Source organism: Helicoverpa zea, chromosome 14 (genome assembly GCF_022581195.2).
Source record: "Helicoverpa zea isolate HzStark_Cry1AcR chromosome 14, ilHelZeax1.1, whole genome shotgun sequence".
Classification (NCBI taxonomy): domain Eukaryota; kingdom Metazoa; phylum Arthropoda; class Insecta; order Lepidoptera; family Noctuidae; genus Helicoverpa; species Helicoverpa zea.
The window spans coordinates 6038462-6065181 of NC_061465.1; the positions used below are offsets into that span (position 1 = coordinate 6038462).

A 26720-nucleotide genomic window follows, 5' to 3' on the forward strand; every position below is an offset into this window, starting at 1 on the left:
TCAAGAGAGATCACAGGTGTTTAAATAATTTATAAATACACAACCGTCCCTCCTGAGGCCAATAAAATATTCTAGCACCCAATGTTCAGGTAATAAATAACGTTCATTCAAACAACCGTTTATAAAACAGGCCTACTAATACCGAAGTAAACATTTCTCTCATAAATATATCCGAAATCCGAGATAATTGAGTAGCTACGTATTACTTTAATTTATAACCCCTTAAAATAAGTTTTATCCCTCGGAGGACGAGTACGCCGCAGTCCAATTTAAAGCTTTAACTTTAAGTTAAACTTCGCCATATCTTCCGCGGCCCCAGATTTAGATTATGGGGTAATTGGAGTAGCTTATATCGTGTCCTCTTTTCTGTACCAACAAGCTTTATATTTGTTTCATAAGGAGTTTAGTTAGCGTCGTTATCCTTTTTTTATTGCTGGCTGGTTATATTTATGAGTGTAATTTCATGAGCGTTTTTTGGACAAAGCTACAAGTACTCAGCAATCTTCACGATACACATAATCCCAACACAATATGACTTGTTACGCAGATATTTCTGCGTATTCCTAGCAAGTCTTCTTAAATAGTTCCTAGCAAGCAAGTTCCTAGCAAGTATTCTTAAATGTAGTGTGGATTTGAAGGTAATAACCTTCAAATCCACACTACAGAATAGAACAATTTCACCACTTAGTTTACGATGCCATTAGAAACCTAAAGTGAATCTATAAAAGAAACACCTAGAGCCACTTATCTGATGAGCCTTGGTTCCGAACCTGACCCAAATAAACGTGAGCTGTATCTACTAGTACGCGACGTCGCGGATTTGCTGGCCGAGTTAAGAATTTAGTGCTCACCCCTGTCCGACGCAACTCCGCAACCACTCCGCAACATGTCGATATGTGGTGACCTAAGTAAACACAGGCGAAAGGTGCTGAGTTATTTTGTGTCTGACCTGTCTTGTCTTCCTTTTTATTACTTTTCCCGAAAAAAATATATCTCTGCTTTTTTGAGGTATCAAAATTTTTGTATTATTTTGTATCAAATTTTCTATCGCTTCAAGTTTGATTTATCATGTAGGTATTGAGCTACGTAAATATTAGCCACAAAACCAGATCATGTAAAGGCGTGTTCTGGTCTGCTGTTCCCGTATTTTAAATAAACACGCCACTTCAAAGCTTCAAATATTTTTTCATAAAAAACAACGCGTTCGCGGATTCCTTTAGATTGTTCTAAAGCAAACACTGCGCGGTATGTTTACAACGTCGGAGTGCGAACATTTAACGGCGTCGCTTGCCCGTAGAACGTGTGACAACATAACTTTTTGTTCACTTTTGTTGGGCACACCTGAAAAACGTAAAAAAAACGTCCAGCGTCCGCAGCCAGTAATTCACTGCCGTCATGACATGCAAACCCCAGTACTACTCGTGGCTGAGTAATCACATTTCGTGTTATCCTTTTGTTGCTTCGGTTAGGCCCACAACGCTGTGATTTCGCAGGTATTATAGACGAAATAAAAGTCTGTCGAGCGCAACGACATGTGATAGCGCTGACATTCTACAAGATTTATTTTTTTATCGTAATTTTCTTTTCTTACTAACATATTTTATACCTAAAGCCCTATTGATATAATGGCCAACGTGTTAGTTTTTTATATAAAACTATTTTATTTTCAGGATTTTATTTTACATCGATACCAAATTCTTTCTGTAGCGAGATACTCAATAAACTGGGATGCAATTTGCGGATATAGGTATTCAGAGAACATTCCTGATAGGACACAAACTCTTGGATTATCGCCAGTGGCCTGACGTGGATTTGTTACACGAGTAGAAAATTCAGTGTTCACCCGCCTTGAGAGTTGCCTTCTGGAAACACGGATGCACAGAGTCACCTTATCTATATTTATTTACGTTCAAAATGGAGTGATCATATTATAATGATAAATTATTTTTGATGGGAATCTATAAAAAATACTTATTTGTACAACGTTATTGTGTAAGTTTGTGAAGTGATATGAGAAATAAAAGTCTCAATATATGTCTCGATTGAATGGATTCTAAAAGCTCTTAAACTAATAGAAAGATAAGAAGACACTGACAAGCAACGAGCAGATGACTAACAGATTTTATACTATATTTTGATAATACACAAATTTCTTATCTGATGTCAGTAATACTAAGATAAAATAAAAATGCAAATAAGCGACTCCACAAGTTTCAGTGCGCACTATTCGGCGTAGAGAGGCGCACCTACATCGGGAAACTGTCGGATTACGCGCTCCTGCCTCAAACGAAAACTTTTATCCTTCACTGTTTTTATATTCCCCAACTTGTGCCTACATTACAGTCCTACTTGAAAAATTAAGCATCTTCTTATGTTATTTACGATGTCTTGTATATTCTGTTCCTGCATACTGAATAAGCAGCCTTTTTGAAGACATTTAATGATGTATTTAACGACCCCTTGCTCTTCAGACGCACGACCCAGACGACATCAACATTTAATCCAGTCTGGAAATCGGCCGACCTACTTCACCCACCATTATTTTTCCTTTTCTAAAAGACTTGACGCTACGCTTTATAAAATGTTCACAAGAACATTTTTATAACAGGTACGAAATGTTATTTTGGATAATTAAAAAATAAAATCCTTATAAACTCAAAGGCACTTTTCTGCTTGACGTGAACGTAAAAGAACGTAATTTCTGCTGTAAAAGGGGTTAAAAAGACTTTATAATACATGGAAGGGTCATTACACGGCTGTTGAGTTCACAGCACACGTGCAAAAACAACCTCAAAATGTACGTATGAAACGTAGGCACGTGTTTAGTACCTGTAGGGGTGTGAGAGCCACTCGGCTCAGGGCTGCGTCGCACCGCGCTTCTTGAGATACTTAATTTCCTTAGATAACAGGGACGTTTAATTACAAAATGTTTCGTCACTGCATGAGATCTCACACCTATTTAAGCTACAATGTAAGAAATTAAATTTCGCTGTCAGGATAAATCCTACGCTGTTTATGCCATGAATCAAGCTTACAGTCTGGTACAGAATATTATTTCATGAACAAGTAAAGAGGATTTTCATTGAATAGGGTCTTCATATAATTAACAATTTAATATTTACTTTATTTGCTTTGATGACTTTGATCATTACCTGTACCAAGATCTGTCATCATTTTGCTATTTGAGGTTGGCGTGGCATGTCTCTCATAGGAACCTCCATAAAAAAAGCAACAGTAGTAAAATAATCATCCACATGTCATTCGTATAGACCAATATTCACCCATAAATATGAGGCAGCAAACAAGTCAACTAGTTTCGAAACTAATCGTCACAATGCAAAACAACGGTATTACTGGCATGTCCAATTATTCCCCGACACGTTCGCTCTACGCATAGTTAAAATATTGAAGGACTGAGCCCAATCCGTCTGTGTCCACAACCCCTGCTCTCTGACTAGGATTAATGGCTAACGTAATTAAAGTAGTTACTAGCAGGTGTGCCTATATTGCTCCGCATTGAGCTTAATGCGTCTCTAAACGGTGCTAGGAAAAACGGCTTTACTTGAAAACAATGAGCCAAGCGTGCATTAATATATAAAAATATTATAAACATTACCCTTCTTGGTTGTCGGTAAAAAGGAGCCTTTGTAAACGGTGAGCAAGGAAAAACTAATTTATATTGAAAACAAAACGAATAAATGTGCAAGAAACTTATATAAAATATACTTAAATACCTATGTTTTAACATACAAAGCTACAGTACATTATGTATTAACACGCTTATGTTTGTTATACGTCTGAGCTACAGACTATGAATCAAACATTTATCAAAATAATACGACGATAGCATCACTAAGCATTATGTTTTTCATAATATTTTACTGATATATCTGTTTGGGTAAAACCTATATACATTTTTAATTGAGATTAATTAACTAATCGTAGTAATTATTGCATATCAGTACATCCGACTGGAAATCCCTATCGTTTGTATTTAACTCATCGTGAGTCAGGCATTATCACCCATTAATACTTGTAAGGAAAACTTTCACCAGCCTGCATTGATAAAATATAAGACAAGCAATGAGTTTTCCTTGTAATTGAAATGGTATCAAATATAATATGGGCATAGTAGTAATTAACATACGGCTACTGTTATGCACACCACAAATAGCAACAAATACAAACTATGTACATGCAGTCTTGAACTGAATTACGCTAAGATTAGGTAGATACACTCATAATACGTCTACAAACACGTTTCATTTATATTGATAATTAGTTAGATAAAGGTCTTATTAAAAAAGTACTTGATATGCAGTGTAATCGACCGGATAACTTCGGATTAACTGTGATATCATCGTAGTACTGTCATAATATGTACCGAATTGAACGCATACAATATAGGTAGTTTATTAAATGGGTTTTCCAGCCAAAAGTAATGAATTTTAAGAAGATAAAATTACATAAAAAAACCCTCTTTGCATAAAATATAGTATTTGATTCATTATTTTTCTCCTAGCTTTCTTTTCTTTACTTACTACAACTCAAAAGGCAGATACTTTCTATTGTGAAATCCGTGAAATCAATCAAACGTCTAAAAATAACAACCACATTAAAGTGTTGTTTGAGGTGTCGTTCTGTAGAATTACAACAAGCCTACTGACCCTTTTTGATCGTATAAATGATTTTGGCAGACCTCGTATTTTCCACGAACACATAAAACTCAATTTACGAAAGCAGAGCCGAGAGAAAAGGCTAGTGAAGACATAACTCGTTGCACAGTGTCCATTGAAGTTGTACAAGTAAATAAAGCGAGGAAGATTAGCGCACGGAATTTATTAGGCAATTATTTAGCTTCCTGGCTAGAACAAGCGAACAAAAATGGTGGCCGTTCTAAACAAATACTTAGCTATAATTTATAGTTAGCGCGCACGTAGATATCGGACCACCGTACCTGGAATATTTACGTATGCTTGTTTTTGCAGCAGCTTCTACGAATATGTTAATGAGAACGTCCTTGCAGGATTTCTTCCTTCATTTTCTCGGGTAAAATAAAGAAGACTCGGTGTTATACAAGTATTAGGCGGATACAGACGTCATTATTTTTACACGCTAGTTCACTGAAAACCATAAAAAGCAGTCTGTTTTCAAAGGACACGTAAAATTATTTTGTTTGAACAGAGTTCTGTTTTGACGACGTAAACTTCCGTCAACTTTTTTGTTACCGCGAACGTGAACACATACGCCCACTTAAAAAGTTTTAATTACAATTTACAGATACAAGTTTTTCGATAACCGACAATAAGAAACTTTTGTTCTGGAATTAGTTAAAATTTCGTCTCATATTAAGGATTAAATCCATTTCTGTAAGCGTTTAAGGGATAGAAATAAGGGCCGAGGGTTTGGCCGAGATTCATTTTGATTACGAACAGGATTAAGGCTAAGATCCGTGGGACAGGACACACGATGACACGGGCGCCCGTTTAATCTTCTACGATTAAGCACATGACCTCACTCAAAGGGAAATTGATAGACTTTTAGTAATTATTGGAAGCTGTAAGTCTTCCGCTAACAGAGACCGGTTCTGTGAAAACCTGTTTTTGTTTATCAATTTAATTATGCAACACCGATAGACAGACTATTTAACCTTATTCTTTAGTTGCAAGAGATTATTTCAAGATTTCAAGAGCTTCTTGCTTAAAAAAGAAACTGCACTTACCAGTCAATAAATTGTTCATAGTATATTGTTATAATTTGCAAGATCCTTTCAGGTACTATAAAATTCTAAGTTAGAAATAAAAAGAAAGATTCTAGTTATAGTACTGAACAGCGCAACAAAGTACCTATGCCAAAGTGTACACTTGCTGTATTGATTGCTTGTCAGCCCTATGCTATATACTTAAGTAGGTACGTAAACATTGATGCTAATGAGGTACTATGTAGTTCTCAGAAGACACATTGATCTAATTATACGATTGCATTGGTACTTTGATAGCATTATATAATCAAGGAGAAAGTTCATAAATCACCAATCGTAGCATGTTATATTGCTCTCTTAACGCAGGACATCATTGATCTAATGGCAACTCCTTCACAAAAAAATTGCAATAGCAAAGTATCCTCACGCTTTTGAAATGTTATGAATATAAAATAAAACCCTCGAAAAACGCACGCATAGTTAAAACTAATAAATAAAATTCTTCCTCCCTAGGGCGCCAACTAACCAAGTACATACATTCCGGCCAGTCGCGACTGTTATAATAAAATACATAGGTACAAGGGTACATAAAATACACAAATACATACACATATACTGAGCAGTAAATTTAGTCAACGGCTATAAAACACTCGCGGCCCAAAGACAACGAGTGGGACCTATCCCAGCGGACGAATTTACCGACGAGGGTGTAAACTACCCTGCACTCCATGAAAATGCAGCGACCGTGAACATGTCCAACTAAAATATATATAAACCCAGCTATACAAGTTACTTGTATGTAGTATTCTTTCCTGTTTATGGATACTCCTTGGGTGCAATCGCAGACTTGATACCGTTCTGCTCGAATTTTGTGACCTAAGAAGTTTATTCTGTTAGGTACTGGGAAAACATCTACTATTTGTTATAGAGCTGGACACTAATTACGGTGTGCTTTTTGGCTTTGGTTTTAAGGGTTATTCATTAATAAGATAGGATGGTATTAAATCTTTTAAATGTATGTATGTATACACACATTTATGCACTATATTTTAAGTATTTATGCACAACCGGGACTTAATCACAAAATAGTATAATACATACACTAAACCGTTTGGGTGACTTTTTTTACTTCTTAGCCTACCCGCAAACTGCAGATTTTTATGACGCCCTATAGTTGATTGAGCGCTTGAAAAGATGTACCTACGGTAGGTACAACGATCAAGCATTTGAACGATATCAAATCCTTCGATTGAATACACATTTTCTCAAAAAAAGACTGTTTTTTAAGAATATTTTTTTGCAATGATAGACTAAAGTACTTAAAAAACCAGCAGTTAAAACAAACTCAAAACAGCCACAAACCGTCGCACCTCAGCGTGATAATTCCTAAAAAGTATCCTTTTGTTTCTATTCTTCGTGAAAAAGTAAAAAGTTCCACTTTTATAACAATGGCAACAATAGTGGTCCAGTATTTCGCCGTAGATTTGTCGTTGGAGTCGAAAATTTAGTGCAACCTCTTTTAAACTTGACCTGTTACCAAGAATAATGGAATCAGTGGAGTAGCTATAGAAAGTTTAGTTAGTTGTTCTGTTTTTTAAATTTTGCATATTGTTAGTATATTTTCTGCTTAACTTTGGAAAAAAAAGTTTAGTCTAAAGCTACTAAAATAGTAGCATTGTAGTTATCTTAATTCATCGATAATTCGTTCTAATCGGTATGTAAACGGTCAAATTATATCATAACAAAAATACAATATTTAAAAAAAATGGGTGAGCTAGATTAAAATAATTAAAACTGGTAGTCTCCATGGGTCTCGAGAGGAAGTGTCGGGTGCCACGTCCTCCGCTAGGGCGGATTACACAACGCCGCCGCGCCGCAGCCCGCGCTCGCCTTCGCACCACTTTGTATTATCTCCTACAAGATTTTTCCTTTGTAAAAACAAACCAGTGTAACCTCCCCCTTTTTTAAATTCCTGCATCCGTAAATTTTACGCGATAACATTAGCTAAAGAAAAACAGAAAATCGCTCCTAACTTTAAACATAGCTTTAAATCGTTTAAGCTTAACTTAACTACAGTAAATGGCTAAAAGTTTTAAAGATCTTGTTCCTTTAATTCTCAGGTATTACGGGGATTAATGTGGAGATTTTTTTTTTCTTTTAAACTGCGAGAGTTATTTAAGATAGCTTTTAAGACTATGTAACAGAAAGTTTTAAGACTGCGCTGAACTTTGAGATAAACTTATTATGAGGGTTACCAAATCGTAATTAAATCTATTTAATGTCTGCCCTAGTCTTAAAATGTTCTACGTGTGCGTGCAAATATCAGTACACATTTATATACTATTCATAATATTGCCAATTTCTAAAAGCAATATGCAAACGATAACACAACGACAAATCCAATTTCAAGCCCATTCAACAGCAACACTGCAGCGAGCTTATTACAAAAATCCACGAGTATAAATCACGCGTTCGAAGAAATCTCGAACACAAAGTTCCAAATTGAAACGCAACTTTCCGCGTATTCACGTCTAAAGACTAAAAACTGAGTTACTAGTTCAGTATAGGTGTTGCAGTTAGCATAAGCCACTGAGAGGACTTCCTCGTGAGTCATTCGCAACCCCACCCTTCACGCTGCCTTAGATGCCTTCGTGACCCATTTCCAAGTTCACACTTACACTTCACATTTCTATTCACATGATTATTCGCGCGGAAAACTGCAGCTTTTAGAAAAACATTGGTAGCTCGCAATTGGGTTGTGACACATTTCATCCGCTTACTTTTGTGATGTTATTTTACTGCCTACTTTTTATTGTTTTCTTTCTATCAATGATGATGTAAGTATATAAGAGTAACTTCATCAAACATTCTTTATTTATGTTTTGCAATTGGGCCACATTCACATCACATAACTCAGTTTAAACACGCAAAATAAGTAAACAAGCCAGCAGGAGTATCAGAAAAATTAGGCTACAGTCTGCTTTTGTCCGTTTAAATCTAGGCCTGAAAGCAGATGTATATACCCGTGTAATATTTTTTCTATTCTAAAATGCAATTCCCTGCTATCTAACTATGCATTACAGTGAGTCAGAGCCTCGCCATTATTATACTAATACAATTATGGAACATAATCAGCTGCACCAGAGGCCGCTTCCGCCCTCCGAGTTAAAACTTTAATCCTATCTGTATTCACAGGCTGCGAACTCCGACTACACCGCAACACTCTAATGAACCCTCTTTGATTTTCATCTCTTTGTGAACACGTGCACTAGCGGACCACGATTTTATTGATAAAGTTCTTGAGATCCGTTAATTGAAATTAATATGCCTGTTTCATTGGTCTAGTGGTCGTGAGACGTTTCTGAGCATGATATCGTAACTTCGATTTCATTGGTTTGTTGATTTTGTTGCTTCTTACGAGCAGATAGAAGACTGGGAGTAAGAAGAACCTAGCTGTTGATTTGTTTACTATAGATATTAATTTTAGAATACACATAAATCTTGTTAAACTCCAATTCATCGACAGATATACAGATTTATTGAAGTCTACCGTAAGTAGACATTAGATATCATTTCTGGCAGAAAACCGAGAGCTATGTACTTGTACAGTATTAAAACGGTAATCAGAATATCCTGTTATACCAACACAGTACAAAATTATTATACTTCTTAAGCCAGTGCAATTAAATAAATCAAAAAAATAATTCTTTATGAAAGACCATTGGTCATATCTAGAACTTATCAACTTAGCATTAATATTAACACGATATCTTCTACAAATTGGATACCTAAAATTATGCAAATATTTTTGTATGTTTGTCATTCATGAACGCAATAGTGCAATTTTGCAATGGAATACTGAATAAAATAGTCTCGAAAGGATAGGTACATATAGGAAAATTATAATGTTGTTTTCATTTCGTTTCAGCATAAACTGTTACCGTCAGAATCGCTGTCACTCCTCACCGATCCTATATATAGAGTTGCTACCTAATTGCTACCAACTAGTAGCAACTAATGGTAGCTGGTAGCAATAATACTGGACAAAAGTTTTGAAAACGATTTACCTAAATCGAAGATTAAACGTCATAATCATCGCAGATTTAGATTGGACATTATTAAACAGAAGATAAGGTATTCATTCCACTATAAATAATGGGTCCAAATCTGATTGAAGCACTTGTTAGTCTCGACAATATCAAACATGAAGCTGTTCCTTGGAGTGTGCTTGGCTTTGGCCGTCGCCGTATCGGCAGTGGAGATCGCCACTCCTGACGCCGACAGCCCTGTCTTCGGCTACCACGCCAAGTTTGGTATTGCTGAGGCTGCGAGGATCAAGAGCGCGGAAGAAGTTCAGAGCTTCAACGGCCAGAGGATCGTTGGAGGATCCATCACCAACATTGCCAACGTCCCATACCAGGTATTGATCGTCAGATTGTTTCTAAACGGTTCAGTACCAGACTAAAGTTTGCCAGAAGTAGAGCTAAATTCGAATTTTGAGGAAATAACCTGTCTGATTTATGCTAAGTGCAGGATACGACCCAATATGTATTTTTAATTAATGTTTTATACTTCAAGTCTTTGTAACTCGTTATAAATGATGGCCCCACCTTCACCAATGTGCCTGATTGTCGAACCCACCGCATAATATTTTTTTCTTTTAAACAGGCTGGTCTTGTGATCACCATCTTCATCTTCCAATCCGTGTGCGGTGCTTCCCTCATCTCCCACAACCGCCTGGTGACTGCTGCTCACTGCAAGTCAGATGGTGTCTTGACCGCTAACTCCTTCACCGTTGTGCTTGGCTCCAACACCCTGTTCTTCGGCGGTACTCGTATCAACACCAACGATGTCGTCATGCACCCCAACTGGAACCCCAATACTGCTGCCAATGACATCGCTGTCCTGCGCATCAGCTCCGTCAGCTTCAGTAGTGAGTATTTATGAACTTATTAATTCATGAAGTTATTGCATATATTCTATTAACTTATAACATAAAAGAACAGTTAACTACCGTCTTTTCCGTCACTCATAAAAGTCATTTCAATTTAAAAAATGTTATGTTGTTATTAACTTCTTCATATTTCTAGACGTGATCCAGCCCATCGCTCTTCCTAGTGGAGCTGAACTCAACAACCTCTTCGTCGGCGCCAACGCTCTTGCCTCCGGATTTGGCCGCACTAGCGACAGTAAGTTATCAACTGTCTAGTGTACCACCCAAAATCAGTAGGACTCCTGACAACTGACATCCAATCAAAAAAAAAAATGAAAACACAAAATATAGAGATATCCTTTCAGAAAATAAAGCTAATGTTTACTTCTTCAGGTGGCAGTATCGGTACCAACCAACAGCTGAGCTCTGTGACCATCCCCGTGATCACCAACGCTCAGTGCGCCGCCGTATATGGCTCTGGGTTCGTGCACGCTTCCAACATTTGCACCAGCGGCGCCGGCGGCAAGGGTACTTGCAACGGTGACTCCGGTGGCCCTCTCGCTGTCGACAGCAACAACAGGAAGATCTTGGTAAGATATTCTTTGCAAATGACGATTTCTTAATCTGCAGCATAAATGGTAAAACAAGTGAAAGATTTCTGTGAATGCAATTAAGCTATCAGGAGAATGTACAGCAACCATTATGGTCCATTCCAAAAAGAAAGAACTTTTAGTCTAAAGTTTCACTACAAAAGAATAGCTCAATTTTCAAGAAGTGACCAGTAGTGTAATGTTATTATCTTTTATAATATTTATCAATTCCATACAGATCGGTGTTACCTCATACGGTGCCCAGGCTGGTTGCGCCGCTGGTTTCCCTGCAGCCTTCGCGAGAGTCACCTCCTTTGTCAGCTGGGTCCAGTCCCAATAATCTCCTCCTCTCTTAAACTTATAACGCCTTAATTACATTTATTTTACTTGAACATGACGTACTTTTATGATAACCAACACCAACATAGAACACTGTACGGGTTTATTTCATGGCCATGACAGCGGTATTTGATATACACAGACAACCTTACCTTGTGTGCACATTAAACTTTCCCTTACACACACAACCGTACTTTCACAGAAAAAATTTAAAATCTTACCGAAATACTGCTGCACTAGCTTATAAACCTCAAAATGTAACTTGAATATCAAAACCTATGGAAAATAAAAACAGCAAAACATATACAAGCCTATTTATTTTCGTCAATTTCCATCCCATCAAGCTATGAGCGTGAAGTAATAATGGGAGTGCACCTGTGCCTTTGCAAATGCTTGTGCAAACTAATATGTCCTGCGCAGCTAGCTGATCTCCTTAAATGAAAACAGAGAATCGACTTCAACTATCGTCTGTAATCGGTTTCAGTCATACCCTCAACATAACGATTTGGGCTATAAATTATTTCTTATGTATGAGTATATTAAAGATGGGTTCTGTCTAACGGCTATTTTACTCGATGCTTGTTACAATGCTCCTGACATTATGTTGGTTCTTACCAGCAGCTAGAAGGTTTGATAAATCTGTCTGTTGCTTTGTTCATCGAAGTGCAGCTTCGTCAAATAATACTCAATAACTACTTTATTGAGTATCACTATGAATACTTTATTAAATATTTATTATTATTGAATTCCAATCTACAATAGTCAGGTTTATTGAAATCAACCCTCAGTACAAAACATTTATGCTGGAAGGAAACCAAAATGAAATCATGGCTTAGTTCAGCAATGCTCATAATGATAAGGTTATAAGCAATACTTGGCGCTATGTCCGTGGATGGAGATAGGCAGCCGTTCCATATAAACCACTTTTTTTCAGCTGCATCCTGTTAGACTAGAAGCTTAGTTAGGACAAGTTGAGTTAGGAAAAGGCTAGGCCGATTATGATGCAGAAACCAAGAGCTATGTAAAATATAAAAATACTAATAATTTTCCATAAGAATATCCTGTAGTAACTTTACATCAAAAAGTTGTTACACTTCTGCAGCAATTCAGTAAAATAAATCGGTAATTACTTATTTTGAAATGCTCATAATTGGTCATAGCCAGATCTTATCGACTAAGGATTAATTTTAACACGATATCCTCTACTAATTGGATAAACACAATCTGCGTCATGACAATGTCAAAATAGATATATGAGCAAACAAATATTTTCGTCTGTTTGTCATTCCGAATGCGTTGGCGCGTAGGTATTTTTTACTATTTAATCAATACTTTAAGGCCAATATATACCATAAGAATAATATACCAATGAAATATGTACCTAATAATGATCCCGTTATTTTAGAAGAACTTTCATTTGGTTTAATTTTCAACACAAACATGGATATAGGTACAATGATAGCCAGAGTAATAATGTGTTTAGCTGTAATCTAAGTTTTGAAAACGATTACCTAAATTAAAGATTAAAATCGCCTTGTCATTATCATTTCAGATTTAGATTATTAAATAGAAGATAAGGTATTAATTCTACTATAAATAATGGGTCCAAATCTGATTGAAGCACTTGTTAGTCTCGACAATATCAAACATGAAGCTGTTCCTTGGAGTGTGCTTGGCTTTGGCCGTCGCCGTATCGGCAGTGGAGATCGCGACTCCTGACGCCGACAGCCCTGTCTTCGGCTACCACGCCAAGTTTGGTATTGCTGAGGCTGCAAGGATCAAGAGCGCTGAAGAAGTTCAGAGTTTCAACGGCCAGAGGATCGTTGGAGGATCCATCACCAACATTGCCAACGTCCCATACCAGGTATTGATCGTCACATTTGTCTATTAAGCGGTTCAGTACCTGACCTAAGTTTACCAAGATTTTAAGGCAATAGCCAGGTTGATTTATGCTCAGTGCAAGATAGTAAACGACCAAGTGCTTTCTTTATGAATGTTTTGCACTGCAAGTCTACTTGACTTTCCATAAAATATAGGACAACTTAACCAATGTGCCTAAAAATCGAACCCGTATAATATTTTTTTTTGCATAATATTTACTTTTTCGTTTAACAGGCTGGTCTTGTGATCACCATCTTCATCTTCCAATCCGTGTGCGGTGCTTCCCTCATCTCCCACAACCGCCTGGTGACTGCTGCTCACTGCAAGTTCGACGGTGTCTTGAACGCTAGCTCCTTTACCGTTGTGCTCGGCTCCAACACCCTGTTCTTCGGCGGTACTCGCATCAACACCAATGACGTCGTCATGCACCCGAACTGGAATCCTGCTACCGTTGCCAATGACATCGCTGTCATGCGCATCAGTTCCGTCTCCTTCAACAGTAAGTGTTTTAAATATCTACTAAAACGTACAGACAAGTATCAATCGCAAAACAATCCCACATATTATACAGATTTGTTTTCATAATGTTTTATTGTCATATTACTAATACCTAATGATAACCTAATAATACCCAGTGATAACCATTTCGGCATGCATAATTTCAATTTGCATAGTACCTACGCTAAAATTTCATACACGTTTTCACCATTCTAGACGTGATCCAGCCTATCGCTCTTCCCAGTGGAGACGAACTCAACAACCTCTTCGTCGGCGCCAACGCTCTTGCCTCCGGATTTGGCCGCACTAGCGACAGTAAGTCATCATTATTTCTAGCGTACCACGCGTGAGTCCATAACTGGTTTCCAATTAGGGAACAAATACGGTTTTGATAAATAAAGTTCGTATAGACATGACCATTCGAAGACCTAAGCCAATTTTTACTTCTTTAGGTGGAAGCATTGGCACCAACCAACAGCTGAGCTCTGTGACCATTCCCGTGATCACCAACGCTCAATGCGCCGCCGTGTACGGTCCTGCCTTTGTGCACGCCTCCAACATTTGCACCAGCGGCGCCGGCGGCAAGGGTACTTGCAACGGTGACTCCGGTGGCCCTCTCGCTGTCGACAGCAACAACAGGAAGATCTTGGTAAGATTTTTTTTGGAAATGAACATTGAAGCCTTTTAAATCTACAGTAAAAGAAAGGATTTCTTCAGAATGTGTTCCGTGATCTGCAAAAAAACGGTTAAAGAAATAATAGTTTTCTAGAAACATAAATATAAACATAATGATAGTTTTCTATAAACGTTTTCTGTAAACATAGCAGTCACAAGGCAATAATTAAATACATGCCAAAAAGAAGGCAGAGCTGAGTTAGCTGAAAAATCAAAAGCGAATAGTTAGCTGAATTTTAAATAACCAGTGCTTGTATATATTATATTTTTTCTGTTGTATCCTTACAGATCGGTGTTACTTCATACGGTGCTGCTGACGGTTGCGCCGCTGGTTTCCCTGCTGCCTTCGCCAGGGTCACCTCTTTCGTCAGCTGGGTCCAGTCCCAATAATCTCCTCCTCTCTTAAACTTATAAAGCGTAAATTAAATTTATTTTACTTCAACATGATTTTATTTCCATTAAACACTTTTTTTCGTTCTCCAATTTGAATACAATTTTAGCAGTGGTTTTGGGCACATCACATTGGTTCTAGGTACAAACATAAATATTTCTGTTGGCATACAATTATACCCATACAAAAATATTACTCGAATACCGCCTTGCCCGGTCAAAATCCTAAAATACTGTATTAAGTGGTTGTGCAAGCGCCTGTGGAAAAAGTAATAGCAAAACCCTCATAGGAAAATAACGGAGTTATGTAAAACAATCACAGTTTATTTCGATACTCGCTATATTGATATGTACTTTTGCGATATATCCAAATAACCATAATCGAAAATTATTATTCTTTCTTGAGAGTTTATTTCGAGACCGAGAGTAGGTTATTTCGAGACTTTACTTTAGACTTTTAGACTTTAGTCTTCCAGGAAGACTTTATTGAGTTTCTCTTACGTTTGTATGGCATCTTTTACCATTGAGATTCTAGGAATTTAAATAGATTTGATAACTCGAACATATCCTTCTTTTACCTCATGATTGCTATCAAGAAGACATGCATTTAAATGATTATCTACTACCTATAAAACAGATTTAGTTAATCAAAAAGTATCAATATCTCCATCCCTGTTCTCTATCGCTTTTAAACTAGGGGATTATTAGGTCGGTTTTCCCAGGTTGTTATCTAGCGTACATGCATCGTCTCGAGCGATGAAGATATGAGCGTGTACGCGCGACAGATTTTCAAACCACGTGACGAGATTTTTTTATAGCTTTCATCGCTAATAAGACTCAAGTAGTAAATGTAGATATTAGCGGAAGAATGAAATAAAAGCTATCTTGACGTCAAATGAGCATAATATCAGTTCACGAACATATAATATCCAGTAGCATGTAATGGCATAATATGACACGCATGAATTAAAACCAATTTATAATTATCAGTCAGATATAATACTCCTAGATTAATATTTACGATGTCCGATTAATGATAAGATTTAAAAGACGTTATATATAAGTTGAAACTTATTACTACGTTACATTTAGCTGTCAAAATGTTTCTGTTTACTGGAGTGGTATGTTTGGCCTTGGCTGTAACTGCCCAATCAGCTGCAATCGACACGGATGCTATCACTTCGCCTGTGTACGACTATCATCGAAGAATCGGTATTCCTGAAGCTGAAAGAATACGAAAAAATGAAATATCAAAAATTGCTGGAGGTTTTATAAACGATGTAACAGAAACCCCATATCAGGTTAGTACTAATATTTTTTATTTACCATAATTTTAGAACATGACCTGTTTCAATTCCAAAGAAATAATGGACTTATTTCTTTGGAAAGAAGAAATAATGGCCATACCATTATTTCATTTAAATGTGTTACTGCACTTCTATTTACAATTCATTTTAAATGAAAAATGCCTGATTATCATCTGGAGAGCAGATTTTCCAACTTCCCCAACTTGTTGAGCTCCATCTTAGATAAAATAATTAATTATATTTTTTGAGTGCACTGTAGGTGCAAATTATGTAGGTCATCTTATCAGTCAATAACCAGACCTATAGAGGCAGCCTTTTAAAGAACATAAAAACAATTAAGAAGTTTTCTCCCAATGTCATTTCTTCTCCGTGACAAATATTTTTCGCAGGTCGGCATCATTGTTCAAATCATGTCATTCTTCACGTCAGTATGTGGGGGTTCCCTCATATCTTCCACTCGCGTGGTGACTGCAGCCCACTGCAGGGACGATGGCGTGTTCAGCGCTCAATTCTTCACCATAGTCTTGGGGTCCAACACTCTGTTCAGTGGTGGAGTTCGTATTGTGACCGATGACGTTGCGGTCCATCCGAACTGGCAAGCAATCACCATTTCTAATGACATCGCTGTTGTGCGAACTGAACCCGTTACTTTTACTGGTAAGCCCTCTCTGAGAGGAACTGTCTATTTATTTTCTTTAGTTATATCTATACAGTGGAAGTACATTTACATGCTATCTTCAAGATAAACTTCTATTTTTACACCATGTTGGTAATAAAGAAAGGGGTTAAAATGATAAAAGATAAAAAGTCATAAACACTAATACTATGATAATGTCACAGACGGATGTCCGAGTAATGCTTAAACCGCTAATTCAATCGATATCCTATTCATGAAAATCGTTTTGAACAGGCACTTCGTTGCTGTCATAACAATGAAAGCGTGGTCTTGAAATCTACTTTATATGTACAAATGTTTGAAGTATTGAATACATCCATTCATCTATTGCTTTTCAGAATCGATCCAGCCTATTAACCTCCCCATTGGCAGCGAGCTCTTATACGACTACACTGACTGGACAGCTGTTGCTTCTGGCTTTGGCGTCATTGCTCCTGGTAAGCATATTTTTATCAAAAATTGTATATATTACTTAATAATAAATTACCAAATCTTCTTAACAATCACTCAATTAGTAATTTATTTTTGTTACAAAAACCCAGATTTTTATCTAAATTGACATTGACATCTTGATCAGAACTTTTTCATAAATAACAACATGACAAGTGGATGGGCTATCTAAATCGATATTTAATTGTGTAATTAAGTGGCGCAAGTATACAAGTTTCTATAGTGTTGCGTGACAAATGAGTGGTCACCAAATGTGCATCAACAAAAACAGAAAATACATTGCACACGAAAAGATTAGTAGAATTATATCGTTAAAAATTCACAGCAAAAGATCTTCTATGAGGTAAAAAAACAGATCTAACATACGTTTCTGAAATTAGTTGACCAGAACTATACCTATAAGAAAAATCATTCAATAATATAAAAAATAAATGGTAATTTACAGGTTCACCGATTGAAAATGAGCAGCCGATCAGATCGGTAATCTTGTCCGTCATTTCGAACCAGGAATGTAAGGCTACATTCGGCAGCTTTGTGCTTCCTTCCACTATTTGCACCAGCGGGGCGGGAGGAAAAGGAACTTGCTCGGGTGACTCTGGTGGACCTCTAGTCGTCCATAGTGCTAGGACCTACTTGGTAAGTTAACCGATAACGCCACTTAGGGCAATCTTGTAAATAAATTACCTGTTTTCGTCAACGGTGTTCGAGAGACTACGTTTGACTCCGAAAATATCCTAATTATGAAAAAGGATTTGTCGTCATAGACAAAAGATGCTGGACAAAGGCTCTCTCGGCTTAAGGGAGATTTTCCCATTGTCACCTGTCGCCGGCTTGGTTATCATTTATAATAATTCACCTTTGCCAATACATTTTAGTAATAAGCTAATTCTATGTCAATATTATAAAGAAGTAACGAATTTGAGTAGGCACAATGAGTAAATAGTTTCTGGAACTATCAAAACGATTTCCAAAATTAATTAACTAATGGAAAGCTACATTATCCTTTGTGCTATAAACAGGCAATATTTTACCAAAATGCACGAGACACCGCGCCGCGCCGCAGGCGTAAGCTAGTAAAATATTGTTGTGGCTATTAAATGTAATAATTAGATGACATTTTAATTAGGCATATGATATTTACGAAAGCATATTGACGTATGAATAAATATATATATTAATTATATTAATCAGGTCCTATACCAAATATTAATTAATAAACTTAAATAAATTAATTTTTTCAGGGCATAAATTGGAATACCTGAACCTAAGTGGGGTTGTTTGACTTTTTAATTTATAAACGTCACAATTTTAATTGCTATTTATCGTTTTGATAGACAATACATTAATTACTATTACTTATTAATTTTTTCCTGTTACTATCTTTAATGCTCAATTGAAATGTGATTAAGTGTAGCTAAGACGAGTATTGATTTTATCAGTAGATACTATTATGTTTACAGATAGGTGTGACGTCTTTCGGCTCAAGCCGCGGGTGCAATATGGGCTACCCATCCGCCTACGCCAGAGTTACATCCTACGTCGACTGGATTCAATCTCAATAATATTAATTTACTAATTGTTTTCTATGAGTAGTTATTTAGTTGTTAGAGAACTGTAAATAAACCCAGTATTGTTATGATGTCAGTAGTATAGTATTACATTTTAAATGTTTTCCAATCGATCTTTTTATTGAAATCCATTTGATATTTTCTTGATTGTATTGCTTTTTCCTTGTGGCAAATTCGTCACACACGTTAAAATACGGAGGATCACCATTTTTAATTTCTTGCCGCAAAGCGCCAATTTACATCACAAATTCATTATAAACTCTTTGGGTACAATTGATAACATTACGAATGTAACAAAGTTCAATAAAGTACAAAGTTCACCCAATACATCGAATCGAAACAAGATAACTTTAGAGCTCGATGAACTACAACAACAACTTAAACTTATTAGCCTACATAGTATAATATCAATGAAGCATACACTTACACGTAACCGTGTTACCTTGTATTTACACTTGATACTGTGAGCAGCCCCAAGCCTGTTGCCGTACATTATAAATGGCTCTAAAAGCGGTCGCCACAGAACCTGCACTTAGTGAAACGAGGTACTATCGTACGTGCCCCAATTAGCCAATATTTCTCTAATAGTTTCCATGAAGCATTAGGCATAATACGGCGGTCGGCCACATCCATTTAATCTGAAGATCTGCTGGGACTTGCTCCTTCGTCTTAGCTTTTAGATGATCAATATTGAGCTCCTGTCTTTTGGAAATTAGTGCGGTATCGATACATTTCAAATAGATATCGAGATATAGGTATGTACCTATATATGTTTATTTTAACCTTTTCGTCTAACATGTTGTCACAATATCAGCTCTGATTTGATTTGATAGCTTATACTGTTGTAGGATGACCACCAATACTGTGACTTGAGGTATCAAAGGTGGAAACCAATGGGGATTTATTTTGTATGAAACGTAAAAAATACATAATCACGGATCAATGTTTAATCTTACTCTTTACCCCAAATTTACAGTTTTATTTGGCAATGCTACAGACATCCATCTAAATTACTATATCAGGACAACCTTCTGGAATCTTCTGTTGGCTGTCAGCAGGGTGACCCACTCGGGCCTGTGATTTTCAGTTTAGCCATAAACCCAATAATTCGGCAGCTAAATTCGGAATTCAACGTTTGGTACCTTGATGACGGAACCTTGGGGGGCAAAGTAGATACAGTACTTGGTGATTTTTCTTTTCTCCAAAACAAATTTCAAGAAATAGGTCTAATTCTAAATTACTCCAAATGCGAACTTTTTGTACCGGACAATACTGACAGACAAGACACACTTTCAAAATTCAATGCAATAGCCCCGGATATTAAATTAATTGATAAGGACTCTCTTTGTCTCCTTGGTTCCCCAATATATGAAAATTCATTTTCGAATTTTATTCAGGACAAAATACAAAATTTCAATCATATTTCGGAAAGGCTGCTCCAAATTAACATGCACTCAGCCATTACAATCATTAGATATTGTTGTTTTGGCCCAAAATTAACATACTATTTGCGCGCTTCCACTCTATGGAAGCACACAAACCTTTTGGAACAACTTGACAAAATTATCAGACACACATTATCATCAATTTTAAATGTGGCCCTAGACGACCGAGCCTGCGTTCAGGCTACTCTTCCCACTCGCATGGGAGGGCTTGACGTCCGCAAAATTTCTAGTATAAGTTTACCGGCCTTTATATCCTCCGTCCGTGGTACTGAGAAATTGACCAGGAAAATTCTCCCTTCCACACTGGTCAATTGCGAGGTACCATGCCTGGCTGAGGCTGTAGAGGCTTGGAAAATCACCTGCCCGAATATTGATCTACCCGTCAACCCATCCTCTCAGAGACAGTGGGATGAGCCGCTCTGCAGAGCTACACGGAATAATCTGATTAATACGTCAATTTCTTCTGCAGAGCGAGCGCGCCTTCTGGCTGTGGGCGAATGGGAGTCGGGTTTATGGCTTCTGGCAGTTCCGTCGTCAAACATAGGCACCTTGTTTGACGACACCACTTTCCGGCTAGCTATTTGCTTGCGATTGGGTGCTCCGTGTTGCTCTCCTCACCGCTGCCCATGTGGTGAAGCTGTCAGCAGCCTTGGACACCACGGCTTGTCATGTAGCCGCAGCGCCGGCCGTTTTGCACGGCATGCGAATATCAATGACATAATCCGTCGCGCTCTTGTTGCCGTCGGCGTTCCAGCCATATTAGAACCCAATGGTATGGCACGCGACGATGGCAAGAGACCAGACGGTATGTCGTTGTTCCCGTGGAAGATGGGTAGGTCTTTAGTATGGGACGCGACCTGTGTCGATACTCTTGCACCATCTCACCTTCCTAGCTCGGCGCGATGTGCTGGTTCCGCTGCTGCGGCTGCAGAGGACCTCAAACGGCGCAAATATAGTACCCTGGTGGGTAACTATACCTTTGAGCCGTTTGGGGTTGAAACCCTCGGGCCGTGGGGTCCAAGTGCTCATCTCCTATATAAGGATATCGCTAAGCGACTTGCTGACACTTCAGGTGACCCAAGGGCTGGTTTTTATTTTGGCCAAAAAGTAAGCATTGCCGTCCAACGTGGCAATGCTGCCAGCCTCTTGGGTACACTCCCGGTGGGCAGCGATGAGGAGGAGTTTTTTGATGCAATTTTTTAAATATTTTTATTTATAGTAAGTGTTTATATTAGGTAATAAGTTAGTTGTATGTTGTATATATATTTATTATTAAGTTATTGTAAAAAGTTATTTGTAAATAAAAATAATTAGGTTCTTAAAAATCTTACTCTTTTAATCTGGCTGGATATGTACCTACACATTTATGACACTAATTAATTTCGTCGTAAGTAATTTCAGAAGATAAAGGGTATCTAAATATTTTATTATAAAACTGGTTTTATCTGAATTATTATCACGGAACAGAAAGCATACATGAATACTGCTTTACAAAAACGAGGTTTTTAACCACCCCTTGGTAAGTGGGGTCCCAAACTACACTTAACAGTTGACGGAATGTTTTATTTGTTTTTATCTAGTTAATTGTTTTACTCGTATATCTTGCAACTACTTAATTTGATAAGCGCCAAAAATTCACCGATAAATAATTGATTAATTACCATTATCATAAATTCTAAGATACCACGAATGCCTTCTTAATCGTCAGTGGTATTCGGACAATCCCATTTTTAAAATAACAGTTGGTTTTAGCACATCACTATGAAAATTGCGTGTGCATTTATTTTGTTTTGTGTGGCTTTTGCTAAAGCAGCAGAGGTGCCAAATGGAATTGAAAATGGCGTTTATGATTACCACCGTAGAATTGGTATTCCTAAAGCGTTTAAGATCAAGAAGCTAGAAAGTGAAATGACTCCAGCCAGCAGCAGAATCATTGGTGGATCCTCTACGACTATTTTCTCCGTACCATATCAGGTAAATGGATTTTACTTTTATGAATTTCAACCAACCAGAACGGGTTATGAAGTTCATCATTCCACGTGTGTTCACATTTGATGATTACCAACAACGCAAAAATAATTGTGGTCTTTATTCCCCATAGTAAAGATTTGCAAAAGTAATTTCGTTTAGTGGGTTCCTTCAGTTTTTAATAATTTTTATCTACTTAACTTTCTGATATTTATTTACTTCTCATTAAACAGGCAGGTCTCATCCTAAGAATATCGATATTCAGTTCGGTATGCGGTGGTACCTTGATCTCGGACTCAAGAGTGCTGACGGCTGCCCATTGCTACAACGATGGTAACAGCATCGTCTCCTCCATACAAGTGATCCTGGGCTCCAGTATGCTGTTCTCTGGGGGAACCAGAATTGACACTAACGATATTGTCCTGAACCCTGGCTATAACCCTTGGATCGCCGCCAATGACATCGCTGTCATTCGTATTCCTAGGGTCAGTTTTTCGTGTAAGTACTTCATTGGCTCTCTTTATCTGTGTCTGTTCTGAATTTAAAATGTTTGCTACTTTCAAGACTTTTATAAGTTTCTAAAATTACGTGCATTTTCTTGAGTAGTTTAGACTTGGCTTTAATACCTACCTACTTTTTAAAACATAATTCAAAAGTCATAACTTGTTATTACTTCACAGAAAAACCAATACCACTACCTAAACTATCTGTATCGTTAATCCATTTAAGTGTATAAAACTCGATCGTGCCTATTTCAATAAACATAATTTGTATTTATTTCCAGTGGCAATTCAACCAGTCATCTTGCCATCGGGTAGCGAGCTCAACTTGAATTACGCTGGCAACACTGCTACAGCCTCCGGCTATGGAATAACTAGAGACGGTTTGTGTTTTGTCAACTATAACTATCTCCTCATTTTACATGCGCCAATCAATATTGACATGGCTGTTCGATGTCACAGAAAATTATTCAAATGCGACATTTTTATTTGGTAACAGAATTACCTGTATTATATTCGCTCGAATTATAATAACTAGTCTGTGATGTATTCCGATTTAATCAGGGAGGTAAGGTCTCAATACAATTACCATCTCCTGTGTAGGACTCAGACAGTGATTAGGTGTCAAAGACAGCATCAATATCAGTATTGATTTCTGACACTTACGCGAATATTAGACATTTAAATAAAACTACTTTTACGGATTTTATCGCGTTATATTAATATTATTTAATCCCGACGTTTCGGATCCTTGCCACCACCTGCTTGGAATCCCATCATAGAAACTATTAAATCAAAATCCAAGCCTACAACTGCTCGACCTATGCATACAGTGAGCTCGTTTTGCGTGAATCGGATTGTCAATAATAATCAACAAAATGTAGGGTAGCTGTTTGTAACTAATATATCAAGACGACCAACACCTTAGTCTGCCCGTGACCATGGATGCTGTAAAGGATCCGAAACGTCGGGATTAAATAATATTAATATAACGCGATAAAATCCGTAAAAGTAGTTTTATTTAAATATCAATATCAGTTTCAACCTTATACGGTCCTTTGATACAAATATACATCATCATAATAATTCCATCATCAAAATTGTGTTACTGGGAAGTTTGTTTCACCACTTCTTCTTCCCAGCAGAAACACATAGAAAGTGGTGAAGGGCGGGCGTTTTGGGGGCTGTCTTTTGTAAATTTGAACTTCAAAAAGTGCTGGTTTTCAGCCTACTTTGAATAAATGATTTTTTATCTTTATTTCAGGGGACAGCGTGGGCCTGCTCCAAACGATAAATTCAGTGAACCTGCAAGTGATCACGAACGCCGTGTGCGCGAATTCTTACGGCAACGTCATACAGAGTCACCATCTTTGCACCAGCGGCGCTGGACGAGTGGGTGTCTGCGGCGGGGACACTGGTGGCCCACTTGTCACCACTGTTAATGGCCGAAGGATATTGGTATGTTTTACATAAATCTATGAATATATCGCCATGTGTAGGCTGTGATTCTCCAGATTTTTTTTGAGAAGAAAAATCATCGGTCAGAGTCCTGCCCATAGACTGATTCTAGATAGTATATACTTGAATTTCAGTTTAAGTAGGCTACTTTTCCTGGGCTTCAGGTTTTTCTAGACAACATTTGAAAGATATCTTTTACCTTTTAGAATACACCTACTCCAAATGTGATGATTTGAAAATTTACAAATTTCCTTACAGATTGGTGTGAGTTCCTTCACGGCGAACAGTGGATGTGAAGCTGGTTTGCCATCAGGCTTCTCAAGAGTCACTTCATTTATCTCTTGGATCCATTCCATATAACTATACCGAAACCGATTGATGAAGCTACGTCATTTTGATAAAGAAACACCTGAAATTGTTATCTTATTTTTAATGTTAAGTAGGTACCTATCCTAAGAATCCTTTTTTACCTACGAGCAAAAATTTCGTATAAATTCAAAAACATAAGTTTGAATGATTATCTTATAAACAACTTGCCACAGACTAACAAAGATTTTATTTCTAAAATATTATTGAAAAAATACCGTAAACACAGATAGGATGTCGTTTAGCAAATCACTTCTCCCTCGTAACAAATACATCAATATCCCAAAACAGGCGAGCGAGCCATTTGAAAAATGAATGAAGTTATCATCCTGAGGAGGGAATAATTGAGAGTGGGCACAATCGAGATATGATTGATCTAACACCTCACGGGCCCATCAAATCGCTCTTCAAAGGGTAAATCTATATTTAAGTGGGCCGCGAACTTCCCACTTGTAATTACATTTTTATGTTGTCGAAGACCCGCGTTTCGTGCTAATGCCTCTTACAAATGCGAATATAATAGACTGGCTGCGGTTTCGACGCGGCTTCGCGAGATCTCTTTCAGGGTCCGCGCCCTTTCGTTTTGTATGGTTTACAATAATATTATATAATACGATGCTCCATTTGTTAAATTAAATGGATGATGGAAAATTAGGGAAACTTTACAAGTACCCAGTTTTTTACAAAACAGCGAGTTCGATTACAGCGGTAATCTACCTACCTATGTATCTTTTCAGCAATTCATTGCTCATGGATTGACCTAGGCGTTAAATGATTTGCATCATACAATGTGTAGACTTGGTCACATTATTACGATTACGAACTTTTTTTTTCAGTTAGTATCTTGGAAGAAACATCTTCCATTTTTTCTCCCAAAAGTTAGTGCCATCTATGACAGTATAACATATTCTAGTCTACAAAAATGTGTAGGTATCATAACTAGTGAACGTTACACGAACATGCTTAACTAAGCAGAAGCTTGACGTAAGGTCTAGTAAAGCCAGAATAAGCAGGTTACAAGTAAATACTGCCTAAGTAATAGACCATAATTCCTCTTAATCCGACAGTCTAGAGGATTTTTTTTTTTCAAACAATTTATAGGGCTGACAATTGGTATTTACACCATAAAAGAAAATTACAAGGGTTGTTGTAATTTCAACATGTCACACGATATAGCAGTAAGTAATAAAACTCATTTTTTATGGCGTTTTTATTGTGCCTGTTTATGAATGAGAATAATATTAATAAATTACTCTTATGAAGAAGAATAATTCAGGCCTCCAAAAAATCTCGTAATGTATTGGTTACTGGATTTATATATTTTAGTCTTTCCCAGAAGCGTTTCAGCTAATTAGCTAAATTCAGCATAATTGTTATAGCGTTGTGGTAGCCCTGACTGAATCCTTACGACGGTGTCTGGCCGATGGCGACATAACAATGTACCGAACAAACAATCCGACTGACATGCATTTGTATTTATTTGATGATCAATTTATAGCATTCAGTTACTTCAAAAGAGGTTAATTGATTCAGTCCTAGTGAATCTCTGAAAAAGTGACGATCTGCAAAAGTTTGCTAGTAGAATTTCGATGCTGCGTGGTTCCAACATTCAATAAGATGCTGGTAATTATTACATCAAATTAATAGTACATGGTTAAATGTTTTATTCTATTAACTTATTTTATTGACTCCTCTTATATGCATGTATCATTATGTATTAGGAATTAACTCGCCCAAGGGTTTACAACCAAGATTTGTCAGTATTGACTGACTATAGTCAAATGTGTATTTAAATCTCGCTTTCGGAATGTATGCAAATATGAACGCAAATAGGTACCTACTATAAATTATTGATAAATAAATGGTGTCACCTCTCACGGGTATTATTTGTGTCACTTTGTTAGTATAAGACATAACTTATGACGAAATATCTTTTTTATTGACGAAGGATTTGTGCACAGTTTTTTTGAAACCA

The 26720-nt window shown here is 37.1% G+C and overlaps 3 protein-coding genes across 4 annotated transcripts; all 3 read left to right on the plus strand.

Annotated features, from left to right (window-relative positions):
- Positions 1-9849: 9849 nt before the first annotated feature.
- On the plus strand, positions 9850-11867 carry LOC124636703 (brachyurin-like). Of its 2 annotated transcripts, none has more exons than XR_006985142.1 (5): positions 9850-10121; positions 10370-10634; positions 10792-10890; positions 11028-11317; positions 11351-11530. XR_006985142.1 is itself a non-coding variant. In XM_047172866.1 (5 exons), exons 1-5 carry the CDS (start codon positions 9906-9908, stop codon positions 11562-11564), a joined length of 879 nt encoding a protein of 292 aa, XP_047028822.1. In that variant the 5' UTR covers positions 9857-9905; the 3' UTR covers positions 11565-11867. The 2 variants fall into 2 exon arrangements, 1 of the variants encoding a protein (XP_047028822.1); XM_047172866.1 differs by having other exon boundaries at positions 9857-10121; positions 11028-11224; positions 11463-11867.
- A 1299-nt stretch (positions 11868-13166) lies between these two features.
- On the plus strand, positions 13167-15059 carry LOC124636702 (brachyurin-like). Its single transcript, XM_047172864.1, has 5 exons — positions 13167-13427; positions 13679-13943; positions 14159-14257; positions 14395-14591; positions 14906-15059. Exons 1-5 carry the CDS (start codon positions 13212-13214, stop codon positions 15005-15007), a joined length of 879 nt encoding a protein of 292 aa, XP_047028820.1. The 5' UTR covers positions 13167-13211; the 3' UTR covers positions 15008-15059.
- A 1018-nt stretch (positions 15060-16077) lies between these two features.
- On the plus strand, positions 16078-24798 carry LOC124636650 (serine protease 53-like). Its single transcript, XM_047172810.1, has 10 exons — positions 16078-16308; positions 16704-16971; positions 17329-17427; positions 17886-18076; positions 18901-18996; positions 22206-22427; positions 22655-22919; positions 23206-23304; positions 24186-24379; positions 24638-24798. Exons 1-10 carry the CDS (start codon positions 16108-16110, stop codon positions 24737-24739), a joined length of 1737 nt encoding a protein of 578 aa, XP_047028766.1. The 5' UTR covers positions 16078-16107; the 3' UTR covers positions 24740-24798.
- The last annotated feature ends 1922 nt before the right edge of the window (positions 24799-26720 follow it).

What these genes read in the sequence shown, in the direction of transcription:
- LOC124636703 (XM_047172866.1), top strand. Translation starts at nt 9,906, where the DNA reads ATGAAGCTGTTCCTTGGAGTGTGCTTGGCTTTGGCCGTCGCCGTATCG. An exon ending in CAGCTCCGTCAGCTTCAGTA is followed by an intron (nt 10,635 to 10,791) that starts GTGAGTATTTAT and finishes TCATATTTCTAG; the next exon opens with ACGTGATCCAGCCCATCGCT. An exon ending in GCAACAACAGGAAGATCTTG is followed by an intron (nt 11,225 to 11,462) that starts GTAAGATATTCT and finishes AATTCCATACAG; the next exon opens with ATCGGTGTTACCTCATACGG.
- LOC124636702 (XM_047172864.1), top strand. Translation starts at nt 13,212, where the DNA reads ATGAAGCTGTTCCTTGGAGTGTGCTTGGCTTTGGCCGTCGCCGTATCG. An exon ending in ATTTGGCCGCACTAGCGACA is followed by an intron (nt 14,258 to 14,394) that starts GTAAGTCATCAT and finishes TTACTTCTTTAG; the next exon opens with GTGGAAGCATTGGCACCAAC. An exon ending in GCAACAACAGGAAGATCTTG is followed by an intron (nt 14,592 to 14,905) that starts GTAAGATTTTTT and finishes GTATCCTTACAG; the next exon opens with ATCGGTGTTACTTCATACGG.
- LOC124636650 (XM_047172810.1), top strand. Translation starts at nt 16,108, where the DNA reads ATGTTTCTGTTTACTGGAGTGGTATGTTTGGCCTTGGCTGTAACTGCC. An exon ending in ACGTCGACTGGATTCAATCT is followed by an intron (nt 18,997 to 22,205) that starts CAATAATATTAA and finishes AGTTGGTTTTAG; the next exon opens with CACATCACTATGAAAATTGC. An exon ending in TTTTCTCCGTACCATATCAG is followed by an intron (nt 22,428 to 22,654) that starts GTAAATGGATTT and finishes CTCATTAAACAG; the next exon opens with GCAGGTCTCATCCTAAGAAT.